We start from the raw sequence: 27,271 nt of genomic DNA, 5'->3' as shown, positions 1-27,271 counted from the left end.
GTGAGTACACACATAACTCTGAAGCCTGCTAGAAAGTGTTTATTTTACTGAACATACAAATGTTAATGAGGTGTTATTTTTTATATATATTTTTTTCGTGCACAAATTGCTATTATATGTTAACAGTATAAAGACACCTGTGGCCCATATCCTGTTCATTGATATGACACAGTTTCTTCAACATGGCTGTGTGTACAGTGTGGGGTCTGTGTATCATGTCACCCCGGGAAGGTATTCAATTATGTCATGGATATTTCAGGCACATGTTTTCCTTTTTGCATGTGTGTGCACAATTGTCTTTTGCACAAGACAGCCACAATGACCCCGATGTGTTCAGCATGGCTGTAAAGTTTCATGTGAAAACCAACTGTCAGATATGGGGACGAAGAGTGCGCTCCTTGCCTCACCGCATCCTCATGAATTAGGCCTTAATGTTGTGGAAACAATGGCAGCGCAATAGGAAAACCATATGAGTCAATCCTCTTTCTGGCTGGAGATTCGCTCTTCCAACTTTTTTGCGACGTGGCTTGTAATTAAGTAGCTGGAGGGCGCAGCTGGAAGAAAAGAGTGCAAGGGATCATATTGTTTGGGAGATGTGGTTGCCGTAGATTGAGAATATATAACGCACGCACGCACACGCACGCACGCACGCACGCACGCACGCACACGCACGCACGCACGCACGCACGCACGCGCACGCACACACATTTGGCGAAGATAGTTGATCTACCACCTCACAACACTTGCAGCATGCAGATCGGCTAGTGTCTGCGAAAAAATGTTTGGTGTCGAGGGGAAAAGGGAGCAGACCTAGTGTAGTACTGTATAGAGCCCAGGCGGGGAAGTGGGGAACCCTGGCTAACTAACGTAGGGTTTAAGTGGTTAAAGTGAGGCGTGCTGTTGAGATGTCTTTAGACATTCTGATCGTGTGTCTCAGTTCCCATTACATATCGTCTCTGTCAGGGGGAAATGTCCAAAACTGTTACTTTTCAGGATTCAAATTCAAAAGTACAATCTCAAAATGTGTCGCTTCGCGCCACACTTCGAGTTTGTATATTTGCTACTTTTGATGCTTTTGTGTGACGCTGTTTTGTGATCAAGTAGCCCATTACTTTATGTGAAAACTCAAAAAGTTAGAATATGGAGATAAGAGGTTTCTGCCCGACAATAGCATTGTGCAGGGACTGCATTCTAACACTGGACAAATCCCAGTGGCTCTTCACAACTCTCTCTCTCTCTCTGAAAGGCAAAGAGAGACTGTTTCTCTGTGTTCACCTGCCCATCATTACCACACTGGGGAGTGTTTCCTTATTTTTCTGGCTCAATGGTCTGGTTACAATGTTGTCACTTATTCATTCAGTCATCATAACACAGTGAGAGTCTCTCCCCTCCACTCCACACTTTCCCCACTTTCTCACATTGAAAATATTCATCCCTAAAACTTCCTCTCTTTCTTCCAACTTACTGTCAGCAGCAGTAACCACAGTCTCCTCCTCCCCACCCCCCCACCCCCTACCACCACCTCGTCTACTCCACAATCCCTCTCTCCTCAGCCCCCCCTCCACCCTTATCCCATCAGTACCTCCTCCATCTCAGTTTACAAGGCAGCGAGTAGAGTTCAGCTCCGTAGTAGTAGAGAGAGAGGGTTTTTTTTCTGGTGTTCAGCACCACTAACAGAAGCAACAACGAGAAGAGAAAACAGGAGCCAGGAGTAACAGTAGCAGTCTGCAACTGGAAAACTGCCTGCCTGCCTTCCTGACGGACTGACCAACGGACTGACCTACTGACTGACTGACTGACTGACTGACTGACTGACTGACTGACTGACTGAGAGCTGGTCCGTTGTTCCCTGCGGTCCACATGAGAGAATGCTGTCAGGCCTGGCTCTCCTGCTGCTCGCCTGCCTCCACGTGCGTGGGCAGGGGAAGTCGTGGACACAGGTAAGAAGGGGTCAGCATGGAGTCAGAGGAGGAGGCCCCCCGGAGGAAGGAACTCCTCCGGGTCCTTGAGGAACCTGGGCCAGCCTGGGGATTTATTTTCCACCGAACACTAAAATCCTCATTGTTAACTCAACTCAGAGGTGTGTGCAAAATGTAGCCAACATGCATGTGTACACTCTCAGAGTTAAATTACCTCTGAGGTTTACTTTACTGTGTACTCTTATTTCATTGACACGTTAATCATACTCTGTTATACTAGTAGTACTCTCGTCTGGTATACTATTATAGTCCCTCTGATGGGAGCTAAAACCCTTGGCGGCCTTACAGTATATGCAGTATGGCACTCGGTTGCTTCTGATACAGCCATTCGGATTTCATGTAGTAGCTAGGCTGTGTGATATTTATCTGTGATAGTAACACCTGATTCCTCTCCTTGTGATACTAATACTATTGTACATACTAATGCTTACATATTGATTCTCTCATGAGCGCTAGTACTGATACTGATATGTTGTGGTAGGCCTACTAAATCTCAGAGATACCTGCTGGTCCTTGCTGCTGCAGGTTTTCCATTCTGGATAACAAAAGTGATTCTCCTTCATACTAACACTCTTACTGTCGTGTGACTCGTGTCTCTGATGGAAGACTAAGGTTCAATAATAAATGCATAGACTGGTGAAAGTTAATGCATGCAAGACACGACACGCTACAGTATCCAAGTCACACCACTCACTGGACATCAGATGATTCTGGTGTCCAGTGATGTGACTTGCACCTGTACCTTTGTGCTGGAAGTTAGTGAAGCCCTGATGTCAACCTCATGCTGTGTTGGTCAGCATGTACACATTCTGTGTACACTTGTTGCAATTGCGACTCTGATTCTAGATGCCGACATCAGACAAGTTCCACTTTTACCTCCAACACAAACCTTCCGGCAATTCTAGGCTAAAACCGAACGCCGTCCTTCTCTGTCTTGGGTTTCTGTGGCTCTGTGCCGCCTGTGATTCCACAAGGCGATCTCTCCCCTGACTGGAGGTATTTACAGTAGAGTTGTTTTCACAGTGGCTCTTGCTCCTCTCTCCGTGCTGTTTATTTTTCCACAGCGCATTCACAGGGTGCTTGTGGGATTAGATTTCCCTCCTGGTGGAAGCCCCGGCCTGTCAGTCCCTGTCCTGGGACTATAAAGATGTACTTAAAACACTATTGGAAACTCTATTACGGGCCCGAGCTGGCCACGGATAGAGCAGCGAAAGCACATCCCGATTAGCAAGCATTAGTTTGTTGGCTGTAGGTGGTCTCAGCAGAGGGGAAGTGGGCTTTGAGTTGAGTAATTAATGGGGGTAAGATAGCTGATTGATTGATTGATTGATTGATTGATTGATTGATTGATTGATTGATTGATTGATTGATTGATTTAAACTTAGATGTTACTGCTGTATTGTCTAGGGCGAAGTATTGATTTAGAATGATATACTCATATATTCTATATTATGACTGATTTATGTATAGACATGTATGGAAATAACTATGTCAGGGAAGTCAATTTTGTGGCAAACCTTTATATAGTTTGTGAAATTAGTGGTATGTATTTTTTGGTATAATTGGTATTCAGAAACCCACATTATTAACACCTTTTCCATACCTGTAAATGTACATGTAAATGTACATGACTTAGGTGTACTTACTTGTTGCTGGCAAAAGAACAGTTCTCATAGCACTGTTTATACTCAACGCCACTTTATTCCAACAATGGTGAGAATTCGTATTTTAACAGGTTGGCTAATTAGAGTGCCCTCCCAATTTCACCAGAGAGCATGTCACTCTTTTCCCAAAACAGTATTTCTAAACCAGAGCAGTGATGTCAGTTAGAAACCCAATGCGTTTTAATGGCTGTAGAATCGACACCCTCGGTGCTATTTCCGAGTGCTTTACAAGCACTGGGCATTTATGGAGGCCCTGTGCCCTTGGCCCCAGGCTCGTAGAGCAAGTTTGTGGTGCGGAGGCCCCTCTTTACTGTTGGGATAAGGCCCCCCAGTCATGCCTACATCTCTCTGGGACACTGGGACACAGAAATCCCCTCGGGCAGCCTGCAGAATATAGATGGCCTATTTAGGTATGATGGAAGGCGGTCTATGGCCCTTGCTCTCAATGGGAACATTTGCCAATGAGTAAGTAGTATACATAAATCACATTGATGTTATCCAAAGAGTAATGTGACGCTACTGAACTGGAATAAAATTAGCCCTTTCAATTACTTTACCATGGCTATTATGGCTATTCTTTCTGTGGGAAAGAATACCTGAGGTGGGGAATTAATGATGCTATTACATCTTAGCTGTGGCTTTTGCAGAAAGTCTATTCAGACACTGATGTGTAGTCTACCATTGTTTGTGTTGTGGCTGATTTCGGTCTCTTTGACGTACAGTACAGTAGTGGGAGTAGTTTACTGTGTAAATTGTGGGATTCTCCGACCTCATCGTCCACTCCTGGTTAAGTCAGTCCTGCGTGATTTGATGCGTGTTGTTATTCATGTTGGAGAATTCTGGGCTATTAATTTTGAGGTAATTCTGGGAAGGGAAAGTTGAGTTGTATTTCTATTCCAGACTCACCAGAACCTTGAGTTTCTATTTGTGGTTTTAAGCCGTGGTCCGCCTTCGTGCCAGTATGTCCAAGATACAAACACCGAAAGTGGAATCCGAGGGAAAAGAACAAATTGAATAAGCTCACAAGGGTTTAGTTTACTCCAAATCACTTCTCTTGTCTCCATGTGGTGTGTGATTGTCCAATTGTCTATTTATTTGAGTTCAACGAGATGCTTTTTTCTCACAAGTGCGCTCATTAGGGTGCGGTTATTAGAAAAGCATCAAATAGTTGTGCAGCTCTTTGGTTGAAAGACCATGGCATGTTTCCCTTTTATAAAGTAAGCATAACCTCACAATAGGCAAAAATGCGGCTCAATTTCTTATCGTCATTCAATGCTATGACATGAAAAAAATGTATATTTCACAATGTGGCATATCGCCTCTGTCGGGTGGAACCAAATACAATTTGTCCAAAACTGTTACTTTTCAGGATTCAATATAGCAGTTCTACAAGCTCAAAAGCTGTCGCTGCCCTGTTTCGAGCTTGTAGATCAGCTACTTTTGATGCTTTTGTGTGACGCTGTAGGGTCGTATGACCAAGTACTAGGCTGTTAATTTAGAAAAAACAACAACACAAATAGTTAGATTGGAGATAAGAGATTTCTGCCCGACAGCACCGATGCACAGTGCCGGTAATAAACAGAGGAGAGGTAGTGCTGTGAGTGTTAATTTGGTGGACCTAGTGAGAGAAACGAGAAAGTTACCTTTGAACTTGACAGCAGCCAGTCCCCGCAGCCTTCGGGTCCACTATTGCAGATGTGTTTTTCAAGTTGCTGACTGAGGCAAATATACTGTACAGTGTCGCTGTAGCTGTGGAGTGGATGCTCATTAAAAGCAGTTGGGATCAATCCCAGTTTAAGATACACAGCGTGTCACCATGTGGGATGCAGATGCTAGCTGGCTGTGGCCACCGTGCACACTTCACTTCACACAGGCTGTCATACCAAACACTGTGACGCACGTGACCTCACCTCAAACACACACACGCACACACACACGCACACACACGCGCACACGCACGCGCGCGCACACACACACACACACACACACACACACACACACACACACACACACACACACACGTACACACACACACGCACACACACACACACACACACACACACACACACACACACACACACACACACACACACACACACACACACACACACACACACACACAAAGGATATGAGTCATAGATGTGTGGTCAAGTCTGCTGAACAGAATTACCAGGGTCAGCAGGCTAATAGAGCTTTCCTTTTATTATTTACAGATGGGACTGTGTCATTCTGCTGTCACATGTACCATATAGAAACCTCTTATCTCTATATTCTAACTGTGTCGTTTTTTTGTAAATTAACTTGATCATACTACCAGCGTCACACCAAGTATCAAAAGTAGCATGCGTTTTGTGCTTGTCGATCTGCTACTTTTGATACTTTTGAATTTGGAAAAGTAACAGTTTTGGACATATGAGCTTTCCACCCATTTGAGACGATAATGAAACATTATGCTGGACTCCTTTCCTCAGATCTGTAGCGGAAGCTGGATTGGCTACAGTGTTATTCATTCTCAACTCAAATGCATTTATGTTAGAGAGCCTGATCGATGCCAGATTTTTGCAGACCAAAACTGGCGCTACAAAGACACGTGTAAGAGAGACCTGCAGGCCCTGAACATGGATCTGGGCACCTGGGATGCTGCAGCATCAGATCCCATGGCTTGGAGACGGATTGAGGACGGTCTCTCCAAGTTCAGAGAGACACTTGCCCAGCAGTCTGTGGCGATGAGACTGACAGCCAAGCTACACCAGGCTTTTCTCGCGCGTTTACCCTAAACGCGTGGCCCGCGCGTGCGTTTTTTAAAATAGGACTGGACCTAAATTCAACGCACGCGTTTAGGGAAAATGCGCGCAAAGCCTGGTGTAGCCCGGCCGTGAGGCAAAATAATAAAGCCCAAAGTCAGACAGACAGTCGATTACGATCATTTGAAAATGGCGTGATCGGCCCCGATTTACGATCATCTGTATGTGTTGTATGATGTGATTAGGGTTGTCAGATCACGTGATCGGAAATCGGGGCCGATCACGCCATTTTCAAATGAAAGGTGTGTGCATATCGTGGAGACATTGTATCGTGGAGACATTGTATCGTGGAGACATTGTATCGTCTCGACGATATTTATCTTGTCTTAAGTAATCACTTCTGGAAAATAACAGAAGACATGTAACACATTATTGTCTGCTGTGTTGTTATTCGATGTGTACACTGTGTAATTTTTATAGAGGTATGGTATCTAAAGAGCACAAAGTACCTTTCTGAACGCACCAAGTATCGCGAGACTTCCCACCGTTTCCTGTCTGGCAGCCAAATATCGCGATACTTCGGAGCCAGAAACGATACCTGCTGCTGTTTAGATCCTCAGATAAAATGATATACTGTGCACTCTGTGCACATCGAAAAGTAAGTGATTAGAAAACAACCTGTGATATTTCTTCTGTTATTTTCCAGAAGTGATTACTTTACAAAAGGTCTCAATTGTTCATAAATAATGTTTGTTATGAGCTGTGGCTTGTTATGAGTGAGGCTTCACGATGTAAGAACAGGGAATTATAATCTCCCAAACACCAAAGTAATAAGCGCGTGTACGCGTGCACATCAGATCCATATGTAGGCTGTCTAACATGAGTAACGTGAGTAAAAGCAAAAAACAAAACAAAAAAATATGTAATCTGTTCTAAACTCTTCTAACTTAAACAGATCTTTTTCAAGTTTTTGTCTCCACCAGGCCGAAGGCATGGGGAGAGAGTATGTTTTGCACTCCGTCCGTCCGTCCGTGTGTCCGTCCGTCCGTCTGTCCGTGTGTCCGTCCGTGTGTCCGTCTGTGAACAGCTAATCTCCGCCACTGTTAACCCGGTCGATGCCACATTTTGCACACACACTCCCTGGATGCCAACGATGAACCTCTGCCCCAAAATTTCCAGAACGGCCTGTTATAGCGCCACCAGGAGGCCGCTTTGTGCAAAACAAGTTTTTGGACAGTACACCTACAGATTTTGTCCAAACATCACGCAAATTGGTACACAGTCTCTCTAGAGCCATTCAACCAAACGGGTCTTTCAGATTTCCCAGACTCCATCCTGATTGGCTAAGATTGGCTTCCAAAGTTCGCAGGAGTGTTCAGTTTCAAACAAAATGCTGCAAATCATGAACACATCGTGTGATTTCCGTGAAATTGCGCACGCACATTCCCACTCGGCCGAGGAAGAAATGCCACGTGAACATTTTCAACTCAGCCTCATGGTGGCGCTATAACTGGCCGAAAAGTGTTTTTACCTCTAACTGCACGGATCTGTGGATAACTTTGTATGCCAACTCCCTAGAGGCCAAGGAAAAACCTTTGCCTGGAATTTTCCACATCTGCTCTTTATAGCGCCACCACGAGGCCGACATATGTAAAACACATTTTCTAATATTACTCCTTCAGATGTTATCCAAATTGCACGCAAATCGGTACACATGCTCTCCATAGTCATGTAATCCACCTTCATTGCCTACGATTGGCTTCTAAACTTTTCAGGAGTAGCCCGCTTGGTACCCGTTTTGTACAAATCGCCTACTCAAACTACTCAACGCAGCATCCGATTTCGGTGAAACTGTGCATGCATATTCCCACTAGGCTGAGGAAAAAATGCCACTTGACAGTTTTCAAATCAGCCTCATGGTGGCGCTACAACAGGCCAAGCTGTGTCACACACACACACACACACACACACACACACACACACACACACACACACACACACACACACACACACACACACACACACACACACACACACAAACATGATTATATTACTCCTAAACATTTTGCCAAACATCACACACACTCCTATCCTCCTGGTGGAGACCTGTGCCCAGAAGGGCACTTTTTCTAGTTAATACTCTTATCAACAGGGGAGTAGACAACTGCTTTAACATCATCATCACCTTTATTTATACTCAGGACAGGAGTACAATAAGGGCAAGCCCTCATTTTCAATGTAGCCGAGGTTACAATATAATACAAAACAAAATACTTCCATTAGACATCACATTGTAAAATCAGGGTACATTGCAAAGGAACTTTAAGCAGAACAGCCAGCCAATCAACAAAAATAACTCAATAATTATTGAAACAGGAGAAATCACGGTTAAAATGTTTTGGAGCATTCCTTTGAACTGACCAAAATATGCCAGGGAGTTCAGTTTTAAATCATTTTTTAGTTTAATCCCATGGTGAAAATCCCATTTATCCCATGGTGTGCATGGGAGACACTCCCAGACCCCTTTCTTCCCCCCCTCTCCTCTCTCTTTCTCTCTCTCTCTCTCCTCCGCACACACTCACTCACTCACTTGTCACTTTTACGTCCAAAGACGTGCAAAAATCCTCCACAATATCAACCCATTTGGCGAGTGCTGTTGAAAGTTCTGGCTTGTAGAATTTGTCCAGCTGACTCCTCGTCAAACTATCCAGTGTGTTAAGCGAGCAGGGGGCGTAGGGATCTCTGCATTGGCTGTGTAGCAGCCTAGCCGACAAGTGGTATTTTAAACTATACGTACTCATCTCCGGTAGTAGTGACATACAATAGATTACTTTTGTCCTGTGACTCCTGTCCACAACCGTACCTGGAAAGGGCTTTGTTTGTGTCTTTCTTATCCATTTTCGGCTCACGGGAGGTTGTTGCTTATACTCTATATAGAGTGCACCGAGGATCAAACTTCACTGCGTTAATCGCGCGTCAATGTTTTTGACGCCGTTAAAAGGAATTTGCGTTATTATCACGTTAACTTTGACAGCCTTAATATATATATATATAAATAATATTTTTAAATTGCTGTATTAAATTAAATTAAAGAAAGACGAGGTTCCTTGTCTTGGCAAAGGCGGGTTGTGGAGAGAAGAACGAGGTCCCGCATTCTTGGCATACTTTGTGTTAAGGTATAGCACTGCAAATCATAGAATGTGCATTCACTATCATGATATATATGATATCTCTGAAAAGGCATATCGTGGAGACGATATTTATCACGATATTACCCACCCCTACTGGCTACTACATACTGGTAGAACATTTGCAACACCCTGATGCACACCTTGGAAGACCTGAGCTTCCTGAGAAAGAATAGCTTGCTCTATTCCTTCCTGTAGACCTCGGGCTCCCCCTGTGTTTACTGTCGAAGTGTCTTTGAGCAAGCCACAACTTCTCCTGATGAGCAGGTTGGTGGTGCCTTGTATGGCTTCCTCCACCATGAATAGGTGAATGTAAAGCTGAAGAGATGTACATCATTTCACATTGGTACAGTCGCACCCTTTCACACCTGCCAGCTTCCCAGTTTAGGACTATTGAGATGCTCTGGCAGGGTTGCAGTAAGTCCCCCAACTAGTAGCTATGGAAGGGGGTAGTTAGACATTATCCATGCACTTTCCCAACACTCATATTTTCCTAGCCAGTCAAAATATTCAGTTTTACTCAAGCCGTCAAGCGTGTGGCTCTGCTAAGACAGACAGACGGTATAGTGAAAGACAGCACCCACTGCTGGAGACTTGCTTTGAAGCAGAGAGGACAGGGAACTTGACGGAAGAGAAATAAGATTGAATTACACCAGCAACAACAACGACAACAAATATGATAAGTGAAATTCGGTTCCAAATATGATGTACTATTGTACAGCGTACAATAGTTTCCTATGCTATTCTATTCTAAGCAAGAGACCCATGGGTTGTGACACTCCCCGGGATTGTCTGGAAGGTCGTCGGGATCGGGATTCTAACCCACGGCGCACTATCAGGCTATTAGAGCCTATGTGGACCACTAGACCAGAAATCTTTATCAAGTAATAAAAACTAAAACAAAAACAATTATTAACAGTACATGGGGATTAAGTTGTTAAGCCCCCCCCAAATAATATTTGTAGGATGTGGTCAGTCTGAGAGATAATATGTGTAAGATCTCAGTAATGTCATTTCCATGCTGTGACCGTCATGTCCACTATAAATTCTCCACTATAAATTCTTCGTCGGGATGATGTTGCCTCAGCGTTCTCGACCTGGGAGCCCTCTTAAGTAAATATTGCATTTCCAGATGAGCTTGGCGTGTCATTGGACCGGCCAAATCTTGATAACAACGATGGCAGGTGTCCAAAGGTCTCTGCATCTCTTGTACACGAGGAGTTGGAAGATATGGGCCCATGATGTTCATCAAATAACCCTTTCTACCCGTTCCTCGTAAATCTGCTCTTAAAGTGATGTGCTACTTTCATCTCAGAGTGCATTTTTATGGTTGGAAGAGCATTTGACTATGCTTTAATCTTAAAGTTTTCTTGAGAGAATTGTGAGTCAATGTCATTTGAGATTGCTCTATTCCAGATGGTAATTCACAGTTTAATAGGGCTGCTGATATGATTAAGATATAAACATGTCTCACCTTATTTCGTTGTAAGGAATGTGGCAAAAGTGTCCTTTTCCTTTGACATAGCTTATACTGGTTTCATAAGCGTTGATAGCTGAGAGAGGGTGATGGAATTGCCTGGATCACAGGATTTAACCCATTAAGACCTGAGGCTACAAATGTCTTCTAAACCGTTTTCTGAAAAGCGTATGTTGCTACATCAGTGGTGCTCAAACATTTTCATGTCAAGGACCCACAATTGTGTATTTATTTCCAGATCTCAAATGTTTTGTTCCATGGACCCCCCCAGAAGAAGCAAGGATTTGAGTTACAATGGTTGCTTGAAACTAACTGTATATATTCAAAGATGTGCACAGCTGTTCGCGATTATAATTTTTTTAGCAGATCTACAAACTCGGTCTTAATAGTTTAAAGACTTTCCATTAGAACCAAAACTGTCGACCGTGATGCTGTGAAGAAAATCAGTCTCATTGAGGACGTAGCGTAAGCGCCTGTGCCAGCGGGATTTTAAATAGCTTCTTCTTATTGTTCACTCTGATTCTGTCATTTGGCCGAGGTTGAAGATACCATTTTAATGTCTGTCTCCGAGGCACTCTGAATTCTGGGCCCCGGGCGGCATACTGTACCACACTGGAGCTTGGTTCATACTGTACCACACTGGAGCTTGGTTCATACCACACTGGAGCGTGGTTGGTTCACTACATAACAGAACGGATGATGAATGTCAAGTAATGATTGTTTTTCCTAAATGGATATACAGTGGTTTTAAATAGAATGCACAACTCGTGCCAGGACAGAGCTGTTTCACTTGAATTGCCCAGTCCCTAATTGGCCTCCACTGAGACACCGTCGGGTTTGTTTTCACAGTGATTTCTTGGATTGAAGATATTTTGTTCTCACTGTGAAATGTATTTCCCGGGCTTTGGATGTTTGAGCATTGTCATTGTGGGATATCTATAGACGCCAGTGTAATGCTGTGTTTTCAGGTTGTGGGAGCGATGTTGACATTTTTTTTTCATGTTTGGTAAACACCACCATTTTTTTAGGTTATGTGGCAGTGACACAACTTTCAACAGCTTTTGTTTCCCATCTATAAGTGAACCTCTTCAAGGACACGTGAAAATAATATACCCGGCATTATGGTTGGTCAGATGCATTCCAGATTTCCTCTACTGTATAACAATATGTCAAAGGGAGACTGTAAACCCGGGCTGGATCCATTATGTCTACCCTGCATCCCCGATGTGATGATGGATCATTTATGTACAGTATATACGGCTGCCTCAAACAGCTGCCTCCGCTGGATGGACACTGGTGATGGAGGAGCCTGGACTAGCCTCTATAGCATCTGCTGTTGTCAGTCCACTGTTAGCCTTGGTCCTGGATCTGCCTGTCACTAGAGGATATGACCACCATAAACACAGACCGGGAGACAAAGCACAGACTCTGGACAGAAAAAGCCAATTGGATTGTTGAAACGTGACAGGGTAGCAACCACACATGACAACTGTTTCCTCTCTCTGGAAACTTGGGATGTTGTTAACAAACTTTTAAACTAGCCATTGTAGGCCAGAAACTGTTTGTGTTTGACTGTAGAGATTAAATAGAGATCATTTCCAGACAAGCTTTTTGTAAATCCCATAACCTTGGAGTCACGATATTTCTGTGATTGGCTACTTTGTTGATATACCAAATGAGGATAGACTACATAACCCGGAGGATTGGTTGTTCTGCTAGCTCACTGTTGGGTGACCAAGCAATGCTGTAACTATTTCAGTCTATCTATTCCTAGAGCACGGTGATATAGGCAACAGATAACCTGTGTTTCAACAATGGGGAGTCAGTCAGTAACCTAAGTCACTTTATAAGTCCTTAAGGAGAAACAAATTATTACAATTTATATTTGATATGCCATTATATTTGCCATGTCTGTCAAAACCCCCAAAAATAGTAGAGCTTTGTTTCAGTCAGATCCAGGCATAGTTTTTTATGTTGTTTTATTTACTTAAGAGATATGCCTAAAATAGTGAGTTAATGGTGGTGTAAAATAAAGAAAAAAAGAAACGTAGAAAATATTGACTTTAACAAAAAATACATAATAATATTGAACAAAGGTGAAGTTCAGGAACACCCAGGCTGTGAATCTTGCTACCATTAAGCAGTACGTCCCCACATTTTAACCCAATGCGAGTCTTCGTTAGCTAAAGCGCGCTTGACATGGACCCACCCTGAGTTGGAACATTACACTAACCCAGAACAAGGTTGAGGGTGCAAAACATACACAGTCAGCTCAGCCACATGCTTCTAGTTGTGACTGGTCTGGTCCCCATGCAGCATCCAGTCAGCTCAGTCACATGCTTCTAGTTGTGTCTGGTCTGGTCCCCATGCAGCATCCAGTCAGCTCAGTCACATGCTTCTAGTTGTGACTGGTCTGGTCCCCATGCAGCATCCAGTCAGCTCAGCCACATGCTTCTGGTTGTGACTGGTCTGCTCCCCATGCAGCATCCAGCACCACATGCTTCTAGTTGTGACTGGTCTGGTCCCCATGCAGCATCCAGCACCACATGCTTCTAGTTGTGACTGGTCTGGTCCCCATGCAGCATCCAGTCAGCTCAGCCACATGCTTCTAGTTGTGACTGGTCTGGTCCCCATGCAGCATCCAGCACAAGCCTCTTTCCCACCGCATCTCAAAGTTAATTTACTGTAGGCGGGGATGGAGTTAAAAGCCTGCATGCTGTATCCAACATTCCTGTTAATTTAGGCATGAAGTCATTCTGACCACTCCATTTCTAGTCATATTTGCATTCCTGCTGGGGAACCACAAACCAGGGCCCCCCACATTGTTAAAAGCACTATTATTGCAAGGCTGCTGTAACTTATGCCAGTGCTGTCGGGAAGGGATTCTGTGACACATTGCCTGTGCAACTGTATATCTTGACAGCATGCATGTTTAGCATTTAGCTATGATATACTGTAGAAGCATGATATTTAGCATCGCCACCCACTGACTCCCTGATATTGACTTGGAGAGATTTGATGAGCCTCTAAATCTTTGAGATAGACGCCTCTGCACACATGCTACTGGGGAAAAAGTAATAAGTAACTGCCATTCATTTTGCAATTACTGTGTCAAGGCCGGGTCCCCATAATATTTTTATTATAAAGGTGCACTCAAACCTGAAGATATATTTGTTTCCATTTGCTTCAATTGCTTCACTTTGGTCGTGCAGGTCAGCGTTGGTAAAAACAAGTGCCTTCACTCCAGTCGCTTTCCATGCGAGATCTGTAGCTCTCTTCCCCCTCCCTCGAGTGTAGGATAATATTATTGATTATTGATATATTATTGATATAACAGATATAAAAAGTACACAGTAATTTAACTTTGGGAGTGTAATCAGACCGACTCGTTCCATTTTGTACCTCGAAACACCTAGAGCCGAGCTAGAAAACACCCAAGATGGCTCGGTTCAATATATTTAACATATTTCCTGCTATATCATTTATGAGCAGCAAAATTAGTTCATATGTCTTTGCAAAGGGTTTGTATATTATTTTTCCACCTTTGCTTAGTTAAGTTAAGTTGCAGCTGGATGGATAAAACCAAACAGCCAAAACATTTCAACATCAACGCTGATTGTCTGTCAGGAGTCAGGACACGATGGGCAGAGTCGGGGGGGAAGTGAAGTTCGCTTCAGTTGGATTTTCGCAGCTGGGGGCGAAGATACCAGGCGACCGTTTGCTTCGTTCACGTTGCCCCGTTCGCCTCGTTCACGCGGCATCGTCTTTGCATTGACTTTGTATGTAATCGTACCACTCAAACTATTCTGTGGTGGTCTGTAGCAGAGCTGACAACATCGGCCTGTAAGAATCCACTAAATTGTTTTGAGGGGTGGGGGGAACTCCCCAAACAGGGGGTCTGGGGGTCCTCCCCCAGAAACCTTTTAACAGAGTAGATGTCATTAACTGTGTTCTGGTGAATTTTGGGAGAAAATGATGGGTACAGTTTCTAACCTGACTCCGCCAGATGATGCACGGCAGTAGTGAGTTCCTCCTCCTGCCTCCTTCTGGACTCTCGGGCAGAGACAATGTATCCCGAACCAGAGGATTTCGGACCGATCAGCGGCACCTAGAGGCGAGACTGATGACGTATTGAAGCTGTGCCACCGGGGCACATAGCCTGGGGTCCACCTACTGTGGCATAGGCAGAGAATCTAGATGCAGCTGCGCGACATGAGACTAATTAATTAGAGCGACAGAGAGAAAGAGGAGTGTGTGTGTGTGTACGTGTACGTGTGTGTGTGTGCGTGTCAATTTAACAAAGGTGCAGACAATCAGAAATCAGCAGAGAGTGATTGACGTGTGCACTTATGCACGTATGAACGTGTTCAATACGTATGCCGTATTGAAGTGGACTCGGACCCAGACTTTTTTTTCTCCCTGGAAATAAAAACGTCTGGGTTTCCGAGGCTACAGCGCACATGTAAACACAACCTAACAAGACTACAACTCGAAATTATTATGGAGATATCAGATTTTTTCCTCGCTGGTTTGGGTTCATCGTTTCTGCTTGAGAGAGACCAGGTTGAGGTAGGCCAAAAAGTAGGCCTACAGAAATTGATTTGATGACTGAAGTAATGTAAGACTCATCTTTAATAATAACCATTCATTATTAAGTAAACATCTCTGTATGACTGCATGCACTGCCTGGGGGCCGTCCTCCCCCAGAAACATTTTAACATAGTAGGTTGAAGGTCTGTGTTCTGGTGAATTGTGGGAGTTTACTACCAAATCCAGGAGAAATCCAGGAGCCCTGGTTTGTAGGCTTATGCAATGCTCCATTCTCAGAGAGATTCTGTAGAGTTGGTTAAACGTCAGGGCTCAGTCAGCACACATTGCAGTGCATTTACTGTATACTGTACTGCAGGTGTGCACCTCTAGCTGCCCGGCTAGTTTAAGATTCAGATTAAGGCTTGGAGTTTATATGCCTGGTTATGTTTTGCAAGATGGAAGAAATCCACAGTGGCACTAGCAATAATAAGTGAGTTTTTGTTTCTACAATTTCAGCTATTCAGTGAGTGAATGCCGGTTCCAGTGTGTGGGGAAAACTCTGTTGAGATTTACTTTAAGAATAATGTTATTTTCAGCGTTCCCCTGTTGACTCTGAGTCGACTCCACTATCCTGACACGCCTAACCATTTCCAGATGAAGGTATACGCTTCAAGTGACAGTTTAAAATCCTACTATAGGCCTACTGTAGCTCCACTGAAAACAGGGGTGTTTGTCTTCTCCAGATGGCATAAACCACCCACAGAGAAAAGGTGAAAATAAAGACAGTAACGATGTGGCCCCTGACAAAAAAATAAATAAAAAATAAAATAAAATGACTTGGAAAAAGCCAAACGCACGCATATCCCTGAAGAAGGAAAAAAGTATCCTTCAGCCCCTCGCTGGGCTCGAGTGTTCATCTCCGTTCCAAAGCCGGGATTTGAGCAGGGGTTTCTCTGCAAGGAACAGATTTGAGCAGGGGTTTCTCTGCAAGGAACAGATTTGAGCAGGGGTTTCTCTGCAAGGAACAGATTTGAGCAGGGGTTTCTCTGCAAGGAACAGATTTGAGCAGGGGTTTCTCTGCAAGGAACAGGATTTGAGCAGGGGTTTCTCTGCAAAGAACAGGATTTGAGCAGGGGTTTCTCTGCAAGGAACAGGATTTGAGCAGGGGTTTCTCTGCAAGGAACAGGATTTGAGCAGGGGTTTCTCTGCAAGGAACAGCTAAGTCTCCCATGTCCTTGGCTGTGCTCATGTGTTCTGACACCTCCGACACCCCGTTTTGTCCCCCGGGGTCACAGTATCGGTCACCTCTTGTCAGGGACAGCCCTGAGGGCAAGATCTGACTGTTTCAGGGGGGATTAATCGGGAGGACAGATCAGGATGTCTGTGATTTGTATGGCATGCAAGACTAATGCTGAAAAGTTTGTCTTGACAGTTGCCGATTTAAAGGGCGCAACTGTCCACATTACTAGATATCAAATGATTGCCGTAGCTCTTACCATATCTAAGGAGTGGGAATCCTACATATGGGGTGTCCCCCCCTCGTTAAAAAGTTCATGGTCATATGACATCAATAACTCAGATTGTCTGTTAATAAATTATGTCCCACTTTCCCCTCTGACACTAATATGTAGTGATTCAGAGGTTTTCCCAGGCAAATGACTACAGATAACCTCTTAGCCTGTCAAAATCTTTATGAGGTGGAGGATTACTTTACTCACTTTTTTTTCCTTAGCTGAAGGCTAGCTGAACTGATAGCTGTGATAATTGTGTTATTTTAGGTCAAGGGATTTATGGTGAAAATTGATATGGGAAAGAAAGATTCATGCTACGTAACCGATAGCCTTCCTAGAATGCCATGAGCAGCAAGCCTCCCCCTTGTTTTTCTTCCTGTGGTGTACTTACTGAAGCCAGTCAAAATATTAAGAAAAGTGCTTTATAGTATACTGCAGTGGGTGTATTATTAGGCACTTTATTTAATGATACAATTATACTCAGTAATAATTTAACCATCTTGTAACCTTGTAACATGTTTGACTGTGTGTATGATTCTGGCTCACCAAAAACACAGGACAGCCATAGCATGTTGCTCATTCTCCCTCTCAGTGGCTTGTACAAACAGAAACTCACATGCTCACATCTCTGTTAGTCTTATTTGGGATACTGTTTATTTTCACTGTTGATACCATGCTTTCCAGTGTCCCTGTTTCAATCTGCCCACAAATAAAACTACGCTTTCTGTTTATTTGTTTCCCTCGCCCGCTAGTTAAGGCACTTTGATTTTCAGCATAGTTTTTACTATGAACTTCCTGTTTGTAATTCAACTCTTTGTAGCTGTTGAGAAAGTAATGTTATATTTGGTGGGAAGTCATTATTTTCCAACTACCTACTGTGACTATGGATGAGTGTGCTGTGTCAGAGCAGTGCAACTGAGATTTCTGAAATAAAGAAACCCACATAGCAAGACATCATGTTGCTTCAGTATCCCAGATATCAGAATATGCCGGGCACTTTATCTAGGCTTATTCTTGTAGCCAAAATTAGAGCGTATCCGGGTTATCCAACAGAGCATAAACAGAATAGGCTACACAAGGATCCGGAATATTAAGAGGATATTATTATGCATGTAAACAGAACCAAGGACATGTGCGTATTACCTTTTGCTGTACTGTAGCACCATTCCACACACTGAGCACAGAACAGCATTTGCCTGCAGTTTTGTCAATTTTCTTTTCTTTTAATGTATGTATTTGTTTTTCTCTGTCCCTAGTTTGCCCATCCTTCTCTCATGACCTGGTTTCCTATTTAGGAGGAGGTGCTCTGTATCTAGTTGGTACTGTATTTTGACTAGGGTTACACTGAGCTGCAGTGGGTGGGTCTGAGCCTGCCTCTAGTCTCTTGAGAACAGCCCGCTTCTCTCCCCTTTTCCTGTCTTCATCTTCTCCTCTTCGCCGCAGCATCCCTCTCTCAGCCTCTCCCTCTTTTCTTCCCTCGGTCTCTCCATCTTCATGTCCCCCTCCCCTCATATGTCCCTCTCCTCTCATTGCTCTCTATTTCTCCCCGTTTGACTCTCTCTTTCTCAGCCCATCTCCCTCTCCATCTATCCCTTGATTCCTCAGAACGTCTCTCCCTCTATCATCGATCTCCTTTTCTCATCCTCCCTCATCTCCCTGTCGTCATCTCTTTCTCGCTTTTTTTCCCTCTCATCTCTCCCTTTTGCATTCTCTGTCCTCAGCCTAGTGACTTATTGCTACTCCAGGACAGCTAAGCCAAAGGAGTTCACTGCAATCTGTTGCAAAACCCTTTTTTATGACTGTCTACACATCTTATTCACATTTGTTGATGGGATTTATCTTTAGAGTTATATTCAGCACTTAGAGACCACACGTAAAGCTGGGTAGCTACAGAAAGCTTAGTAATAATAATACCTCACCCGGGGTCAGGAAGAGATTGTTTGTGATGGTTTAACGGCTAGGAAATGGAGGGCTTCGTGTGAATGACGCATTTGGGGGCACTGTGAAGCCACAACTCTCACGTCTGAGCAGACAGGAAAGCAAGGAGATTGGCGGCTGTCCAATCAGAGGATTTGAAAGAAAGGCTAATGCCCAATTCCGCCTGCTTGTATCCTTGTCAAATTGAGGGCTTCATATACTTTGTTGCGCGCAGTGTCGTCTACCGAAAATATCCGATCTACAAGCTCATAAAGTGTCTTGCTGCGACGCGTTGTGAGCTTGTAGATAGAGCTCTTTTCGGTAAGTGACACCGTGCGCCGGTGCACGGCCAAGTATAAATCCAGCTTGAGCCATCACAGAGGTCTTGGCATCAGTATACAGTCACTGTGGTCCCAGTGGAGTGGTTGAAAGGTTCGGGTTGGTCCAAGACGGGCCCTAGTGGGACCGCTGCCAGTCCTGGAACACCTGGTAACACATCCAGCTGCTTTTTATGGCTTGTTGGGTTGAATTTATGGACTGCTGATTTGAGTGTTCTATACTCACTGTAGCTACGTTTCCTGTTATTCACAGCCACCAATGAACAGAAAACTCTCCGCCCCCAGAGGAAAACTGTTCTCTAACCGTGCCAAGAATATGACTCCGGGAGAGGACCCAGGCCTCCACTAATTGGTTGTTGTATTATTTTAGTTAATTATGATGGAGTCTATGCAGTTTGGGCGAGCAGGTGAAGCTAAGCCGAGCTTTGTAAATGTACAGTACTGTATGTTCCTGTGTTTAATTACTGTAACGTCTGCTGTGTCCTTCTCCACTTGCATACAGCTGTACTGTACTGTACAGCGTTGACAAATGGCCTCAACAGATCAACACCTGAAGAGTGTTTCACTGTTTAAGCCAAACACTCAGCACTTCCTTGTTAAATTTGTACTTATGGCGTTAGATGACACTTTTATCGAGAGGGAGTTCCGGCACGTGCAAGTTGCAACAGTTGAGTAAGCATCAATCCATATATCAGCATTATACCTCATGGAGGTGTCAGGGAAATGTTAGGAGAATAAATATGGATAAGAGCCAATTTAACAGATTCCTCTTCCTCTTCTATCTCTTCATCACAAGGACTTATTGTGTGAGAGGGTATGTGTTCTCTCTCTCTCTCTCTCTCTCTCTCTCTCTCTCTCTCTCTCTCTCATGGTTCCCACGCCACAAACGTTATGCAAAGCTCAGCCAATCACAGTGTAAAGTGATACGGAATGGCAATTGTATATATTATAGATAATTAGATTATTGTCTCCGCCAGGCCGAAGGCGTAGCTGTGTTTTCCACCCTGTGCACCCCGTCCGTCCGTCCGTCCGTCCGTCCGTCCGTCCGTCCGTCCGTCCGTCCGTCCGCCCGTCCGTCCATCTGTCCGTGGTCGTTGGATTAATTCATGAAAAATGTAGCTTTTTTGGGAATGCTTTTTAAAAAAGTTTTGAAATAATAATAATAAAAAACCAAATGTAGGAAATAAAAACTAAGAGGACCCATAACAATGTGTCTGTGTCGCGACCCGCGACCCACTAATGTGTCCTGACCCACTGTTTGGGAAACAGTACTATATAACACCTGGGGAGCAGTTTGTGATAAGCGCCTTGCTCAAAGACACTTACAGGGGACCTTCTGATTCCCAGACGTCCTCTCCACCCATTCTGCTATTGGCCACCTCTGGCATGTCCTTCTTGAATAGGTGAATTTTGCTGTAACTTTCAACTTCAAGAGTCCAATTTATTCCTTCCTCTCTGTGACAGAGCCCAGGCTGCGATGACTACCTCGGCTCGGGCAAGGTGATGGACAAGTGTGGCGTGTGTGGCGGGGACAACACAGCCTGCCGGCTGGTCTCTGGCCTCTTCCAGCAGCACAGCCTGTCCAAGGTGGGCTACCACAAGATAGTGGAGATCCCAGAGGGAGCCACCAAGATCAACGTCACTGAGATGGTGAAGAGCCGCAACTACCTAGGTGAGATGTCAACACTCTCCTCTTGGTCTTTTACCCATTTAGACCTGAGACTGTAGTCTCAGGTCTCTTTCGTGCCAAGGACCCCCAGAATAGGCCTATCTCACAGCCCGCTTTCCACGCCCACTTCCGGTAAATAGTGGTGTCTTTAACATGAGCATTTACACGTTTTTTTCTCTGGAGAATCTAAGTACATTTTATAATGTAAAAATGTGACAGACCAATATTATTATGAAGCAAACAAGATGGTAAATCAGGTCGAACAGATAGAACAAACCTTACCTTGAGAAAACAAAAGTTGTAGACTTCTTAAATTACCTCTGTTAACATGTAGCGTCTATGGAGTGACGTCACGCTATCACCACTAACCCCGAAAGGGGGCGTATTTAGGGGGGCGGGGAAATTCTGTGAGATAGGCTTATGTTTTGGAATGTATTTGGTCGCGGACCTCCGTCTGAAAATGTTTTGTGCCAGCCAGGGATACCCGGAAAAGGTTTGTGTTAAAAAATTCAAAATGATTCAGAATAAAAATACTTAGTACTTTAGTACTCTGTACTAAACCAATGTTCTAAATCCTAAGAGACAATCTAAAATCACACAGATGCTTTCCCTGATTGCATGGATTAATGTAGATTAGTTTAGTTTAGTTGGCTGCACAGTAATAAATAACAGTTGCATTCTGAGAAGAAGACGTAAAAAGAAGAGAGAAAGTGAATGTGTAATTAAGTGAAACCTACAGAAAAATAGTTTCACATTTCACCCCAAAGCGAACACACAGAAAGATAAACAACAAACAAACAGCAAAATCATGTCTGTGATGATAGAAAAGGTATAACAGAATGTAATAAAAATAGGGTAAGCCAAATAGCATGGCCCTGATATTCATCCAATCATATCATGTTACCAGTGTATCACAGTTACAGACAGCATTAGGGGAGTTCAATTACCTTCCAGGCTTACAGTTACCATAAACCACCTGTCCTGGATCAAAACTCACCAAGGACAAGCAGAGCTTTACATCAAACCATGCAGTGTTTCACACTGGAATTCACATTTCATGGCAGCAGCTAGCCAATCAGGATGGAATATGACAAATCTGAAAGATACTGTGTACTGATTTGTGTGATTTTTTTGACAAAATCTTTAGAAGTACTGTCCAAAAATGAGTTTTGCAAAAATCGGCCTCCTGGCTGCAACATCCAGGGAGTGCAGTGTGTGCACAGTTTGGCACCGACCGGGCCAACAGTGCCGGAGATTAGAAGCTCACAGACGGACAGATGGACACCCGGCAAAACATAGTATGTGCCATGCCTTTTGGCCTGGCAGAGGCAACAAACACAGACACTGACAAGATTATAGAATACAGCAGTTGTTTACAAGCTTATATGCTCAGCAGATATACAAGCTCATAGCACATCACTTTGTGCTGCACTATGAGCTTGTAGATATGCTATATTTAGAAAAATTTTACAAATCTTGAATATATATATATATATATATATTATATATATATATATATATATATATATATATATATATCGTTTTTTCAGAGTGAACATTTTAACATTTAATTCAAATCTTTGCTTCTGGAGGTCCCTGGCACAAAATATTTTTGCAGTTAGGGTTAGGGTTTCGGGGGGGTGGGGGGGGGGTCCTTGACATGAAAGCGTTTGAGAACCACGTGACTGGCATACAGGACTATTATGCGTTATTCTGCATTTACTGTATTCCCCAAGTCACAGCAGTGCGCCCAGCGCCAGGCGGCAGCATGCCACACTCGTGAAACGGACTAGATTTTTCTAATTATAAGGCAGATCAACCCCGGAGGGCGTCCATCCGCCTTCTCTAGCGTGCATGGCGGGTATTATCCACAGCCCTCCCAATGAAGTGCTCCTCTACAGATAATTGGTGTCTTTAGCAGGCGAAGAGCGGCGGCGACACAGTAGCTGTTTATTTTCAGTAGTGACTGGTTGGAATGTCAGTGTTTTGTTGTCGGAGGCTAGAGACATTGGTTTAATGAGAGCCATGCCACGTCTCAGCAGTAGGTTTTTGAGGGACAGAGCAGACACGGCCCGCAGAGGTTCCCTGAACCCCCCCTCCTCCTCCCCCCTCGGGGAAAGTGTATAAACAAGCTTTCATTAGAGGACCATGGCCCTTCAGCCTCCTCAGCCTTTTTAATTAAGGTGAGGAATTTCACCGCTTCCTCAAGGAAAAAAGAAAAGAAAAGGGAGAAGACGGGAACACTAAAGATGGATCTCTCTCTCTCTCTCTCTCTCTCTCTCTCTCTCTCTCGCTTTCATTCTGTCTCGCTTTCATTCTGTCTCGCTTTCATTCTGTCTTTCTCTTTGCTGTGGCTGCTTTTCAAGTGTAAACTGGGTTGCAAAGTGCACTCTTACACTCAGACTCACTGTCATATACTCAAGTACCCCCCTCTCCTCACACGCACGCACGCACGCACGCACGCACGCACGCACGCACGCACGCACGCACGCACGCACGCACGCACGCACGCACGCACGCACGCACACACACACACGCGCACACACACACACACGCGCACACGCGCACTGCGGCGCACACAATGAATGCATAAGTGGAAATGTATGCATAGATAGACAATAGTTCCTTTCAGTGAGTGAGTGCTCTGGAGGAACGTATTATAACAGCTTGTAGAGGAAATTAAGACCTCAGTTCCAACAGAAACGTGACACAATGATTGTTGGAATAAAAATATATCACATTTCTTTGTAAAATAGGCCTACTGTAATTGTGGTCGTGACGTGAAAATATGGCTCAGAGAGTGAGTTGGTTTACCATAATGCAGTAATTATTAGCAACAACCCCCGGAATAAAGCAAAAATGCTAAAATACAATTATTTGTTAGTTTTGAAATATTGATTGAACGATTCCCACACATTGTATTTACAGAAGTAAAAGTATGAATTGCATTGTATAATTGCAATTAGCCTATACAATAAACGCAACTTTTTTGGGCGAACATTCACCGAAAACAGCGGCTTTTTCAGCAATTATTTTTCGTGTATACTTAGATCAGGTGTCGTTTTCAGGCCAGTGACCCCTTAGTTGAGAGAGAGATGAAGCAGGGACCCCCACTACATATTGTATAACATTGTGTTGTAGATTAAACTTTTTAGATGGCTTCATAGACTGTGTTCTTGTTTAAACATTATCTATTCTATTAATATTTTGGATTATGTGCACTTAAACTCTCAATTTGTGTACTTTTACTCTTTCCCCATGTCCACCAAACCTCTTTGGCGAAAGTAACAGGTTTAGTAACGCGTCGCAGCAAATTAGCGTCTTACCAGAATAGGGATGCTGGGGTTCAATTGGTTCATGTAAAAAAGTATCTATCGAACTAAGACTTAGCGAATCCCCATGTAGTAGCTCTGAGGATCCCCTAGGGTTCCCGGTCCCCCTGTTGAAGACCCAATCTGACCCATGGTGTGTATTGGTGTCGAGTGTATAGACCCCTGGGGCTATATAGGTTAAGGTTCATATTGTCAATAATTGTGTAAAAGTGTTCCTGTACAAATAACAGTACACACACACACACACACACACACACACACACACACACACACACACACACACACACACACACACACACACACACACACACACACACACACACACACACACACACACACACACACACACACACACACACACACACACATTTAATGTATCCATTTGTTACTGAGAGTGAGAGACCTGTTTGTTACATACAGTATGCACACTAAATTGTTTCTGAGGTTCGTACAGTGTACACAGCAGGTTTTAGGAATGACATTTTGATGGGTGCCAGGAAACAGAAGACAGGGACACGAATCAGGAATCTCCCCAACAGCACTTCTCATTCCAGCAGCGCTGATGCTCTCTCAATAGACTTCTGTTCTGCGCCATGCATCTCTAATGTGCTTTTAGTTGTCCAAACACTCTCCTACACGCCTGTCTAATGTTACCTATCTAATGCTTTTCTAATGGCCTCTCGTCCTTAATCCACAGAATCAGTGGACAGATACTTGAAAGATTCCATTACAGGATTTACATGAAACATTTGCCAGCATAAACAAGGTGGTCGTCTCGTCGCGTTTATAAAATGTTGCTGCTTTGAAACTGCATGTGAGATCGTTTATTCTCCTGTAATTGTGTTTTTTAAAGTGAGAAATGCAGGGGTTCAGCCTTTTTCTTTTTACTACATTGCTCATTACGTCTAAACGTTTTCACATTAAACGGCAATTACGTGGAAGTGGTTCTTATAACCGTTTTCCTGTCTGTCGGAACTCTGTCAGTTAAAGGTTGTTGTCGGTCTTGTTTGTCACCTTCAGCTCTCCGTAGCCGATCGGGCCGGTCCATCATCAACGGGAACTGGGCCATTGACCGGCCAGGGAAGTATGAGGGAGGCGGGACAATGTTCACCTACCGCCGACCCAATGAAATCACCACCACCACTGGGGAGTCCTTCCTGGCCGAGGGCCCCACCAATGAGATCCTGGATGTTTATGTGAGTCACCAATCGGCCCAGACCTACAGCAGGTCATGTCCAGGGGTCATCCAGTATACAGTATATGTCCGTACACGGACATGGGTGTCCGTAGAAAGACTTGCAGTTGTCCGTGGACACATTTTTATTTTGTTTTACTTTTTACATAACATCATAATGTTTTGACCATAAGACCCAAATTACTGAATGTCAGTCTCCAGGTTTTCTTCAGAATATGTATGACACTGATTTACCATGACACATATACTGTAGGAGTCCACTAGTCCACTATTCCACTATTCCACTATTCCACTATTCCACTAGTCCACTAGTCCACTATTCCACTATTCCACTAGTCCACTGACCCCTGTAATACCATACACTCTGAGTGTTATAGAACTGTAATGGTTTCTTGTACTGTCCGCTCATTTGCATGTCCACGGCAAAAAATAAAAATAAAATGATAAAAAGATCATACAACAGTGTCGCACAAAAGTAGTGAAAATAGCAGATATACAAGCTCACAACGCCTCTCACCCTTCACATTTTGAGCTTGTAAATCGTCTATTTTCACTGTTGTTTTTGTTGATAAAAAAACGGTTTTGGACATATGACGTTTTCACCCGACAGCGACCATATATTTGGTGTGCTCTCTGAATTGTCCTCCAGTAAATCTCATATATTTGCCTTCAGATGATCTACCAGCAACCTAACCCTGGTGTTCACTATGAGTACATCCTACCCTCTGACAACCCCCAGCAGCCAAACCACAGGCAAGACGGTAAGACTACACACATCTAGATCTGTCTGTCTGTCTATCAATACATACAGCAGTGATTCCTTTTAATCAAACCCTTTGCTTTCAAGGACCACCATGTTGATATGCACTAGGCCACAGACCCCCATTTCATAGGATTTTTGATCTCATCAGTGAAATTCCTCAAGTGTTACTTTAACTCAGAGAGTGTGCAAATGGAACCACACCCAGACCCATATATCACAAAACACTTGGAGATGGGGGTCCTTGACATTCAATATATCACTAAACACTTGGAGATGGGGGTCCTTGACATTCGATATATCACTAAACACTTGGAGATGGGGGTCCTTGACATTCAATATATCACTAAACACTTGGAGATGGGGGTCCTTGACATTCAAAACACTTGGAGATGGGGGTCCTTGACATTCAAAAAGGGATCTCTGGATGACAAAGAAGAGGATCCGCACACTGTCACACTGTCACTGAAAGGAAACGTGGATATATTATAAAGGAACAGGCCAGCTCATCTCTGATTTAAGAGGAGGTGCAATTGTGTGAATAAATGGATGGATGCATGGAGGCTAATCATTGCCCATCCCCATCATCTGGTGCAATTGTGTGAATGGATGGAGGCTAATTATAATTATCATACATGTTTCCTTTCGATGACAACTACTTTATATCTCGCTTGTTATTATTTTTAAAGTGTGCAAGAGAGAGATAGAGAGAGAGAGAGAGATAGAGAGAGAGAGAGGGAGGCGTTCCGCCTCACGAGTCACTTTATATCAACTCGACGCTTTATTATTTGTAACGTGCATGTGAGAGAGAGAGAGAGAGAGAGAGAGAGAGAGGGAGAGAGAGAGAGAGAGAGAGAGAGAGGGAGAAGCGTGAACTGGCCATATCCATCTGTCCATCTATTTATAAACTCTTATTTTTAAATCAGTTTTAACGGATGCACGTTATAATTAATTTATTATACATTCT

General features: G+C 43.8%; 1 protein-coding gene across 1 annotated transcript in view; it reads left to right on the top strand.

Moving 5' to 3' along the window:
- Window positions 1-27,271, top strand: part of thsd4 (thrombospondin type 1 domain containing 4) — a 71,889-nt gene that overhangs the window by 31,247 nt on the left and 13,371 nt on the right. Inside the window, exons 7-9 of the mRNA XM_079496341.1 lie at window positions 20,813-21,020; window positions 25,370-25,545; window positions 26,218-26,305. Of these exons, the coding sequence (XP_079352467.1) occupies window positions 20,813-21,020; window positions 25,370-25,545; window positions 26,218-26,305 (472 nt within the window). The remainder of the gene's footprint in view (window positions 1-20,812; window positions 21,021-25,369; window positions 25,546-26,217; window positions 26,306-27,271) is intronic.

Source organism: Electrona antarctica, assembly GCF_951216825.1.
Source record: "Electrona antarctica genome assembly, chromosome: 3".
NCBI classification, from domain to species: domain Eukaryota; kingdom Metazoa; phylum Chordata; class Actinopteri; order Myctophiformes; family Myctophidae; genus Electrona; species Electrona antarctica.
The sequence above is the reverse complement of the archived record's forward strand: the minus strand, read 5'-3'. Positions and strand labels throughout refer to the sequence as shown.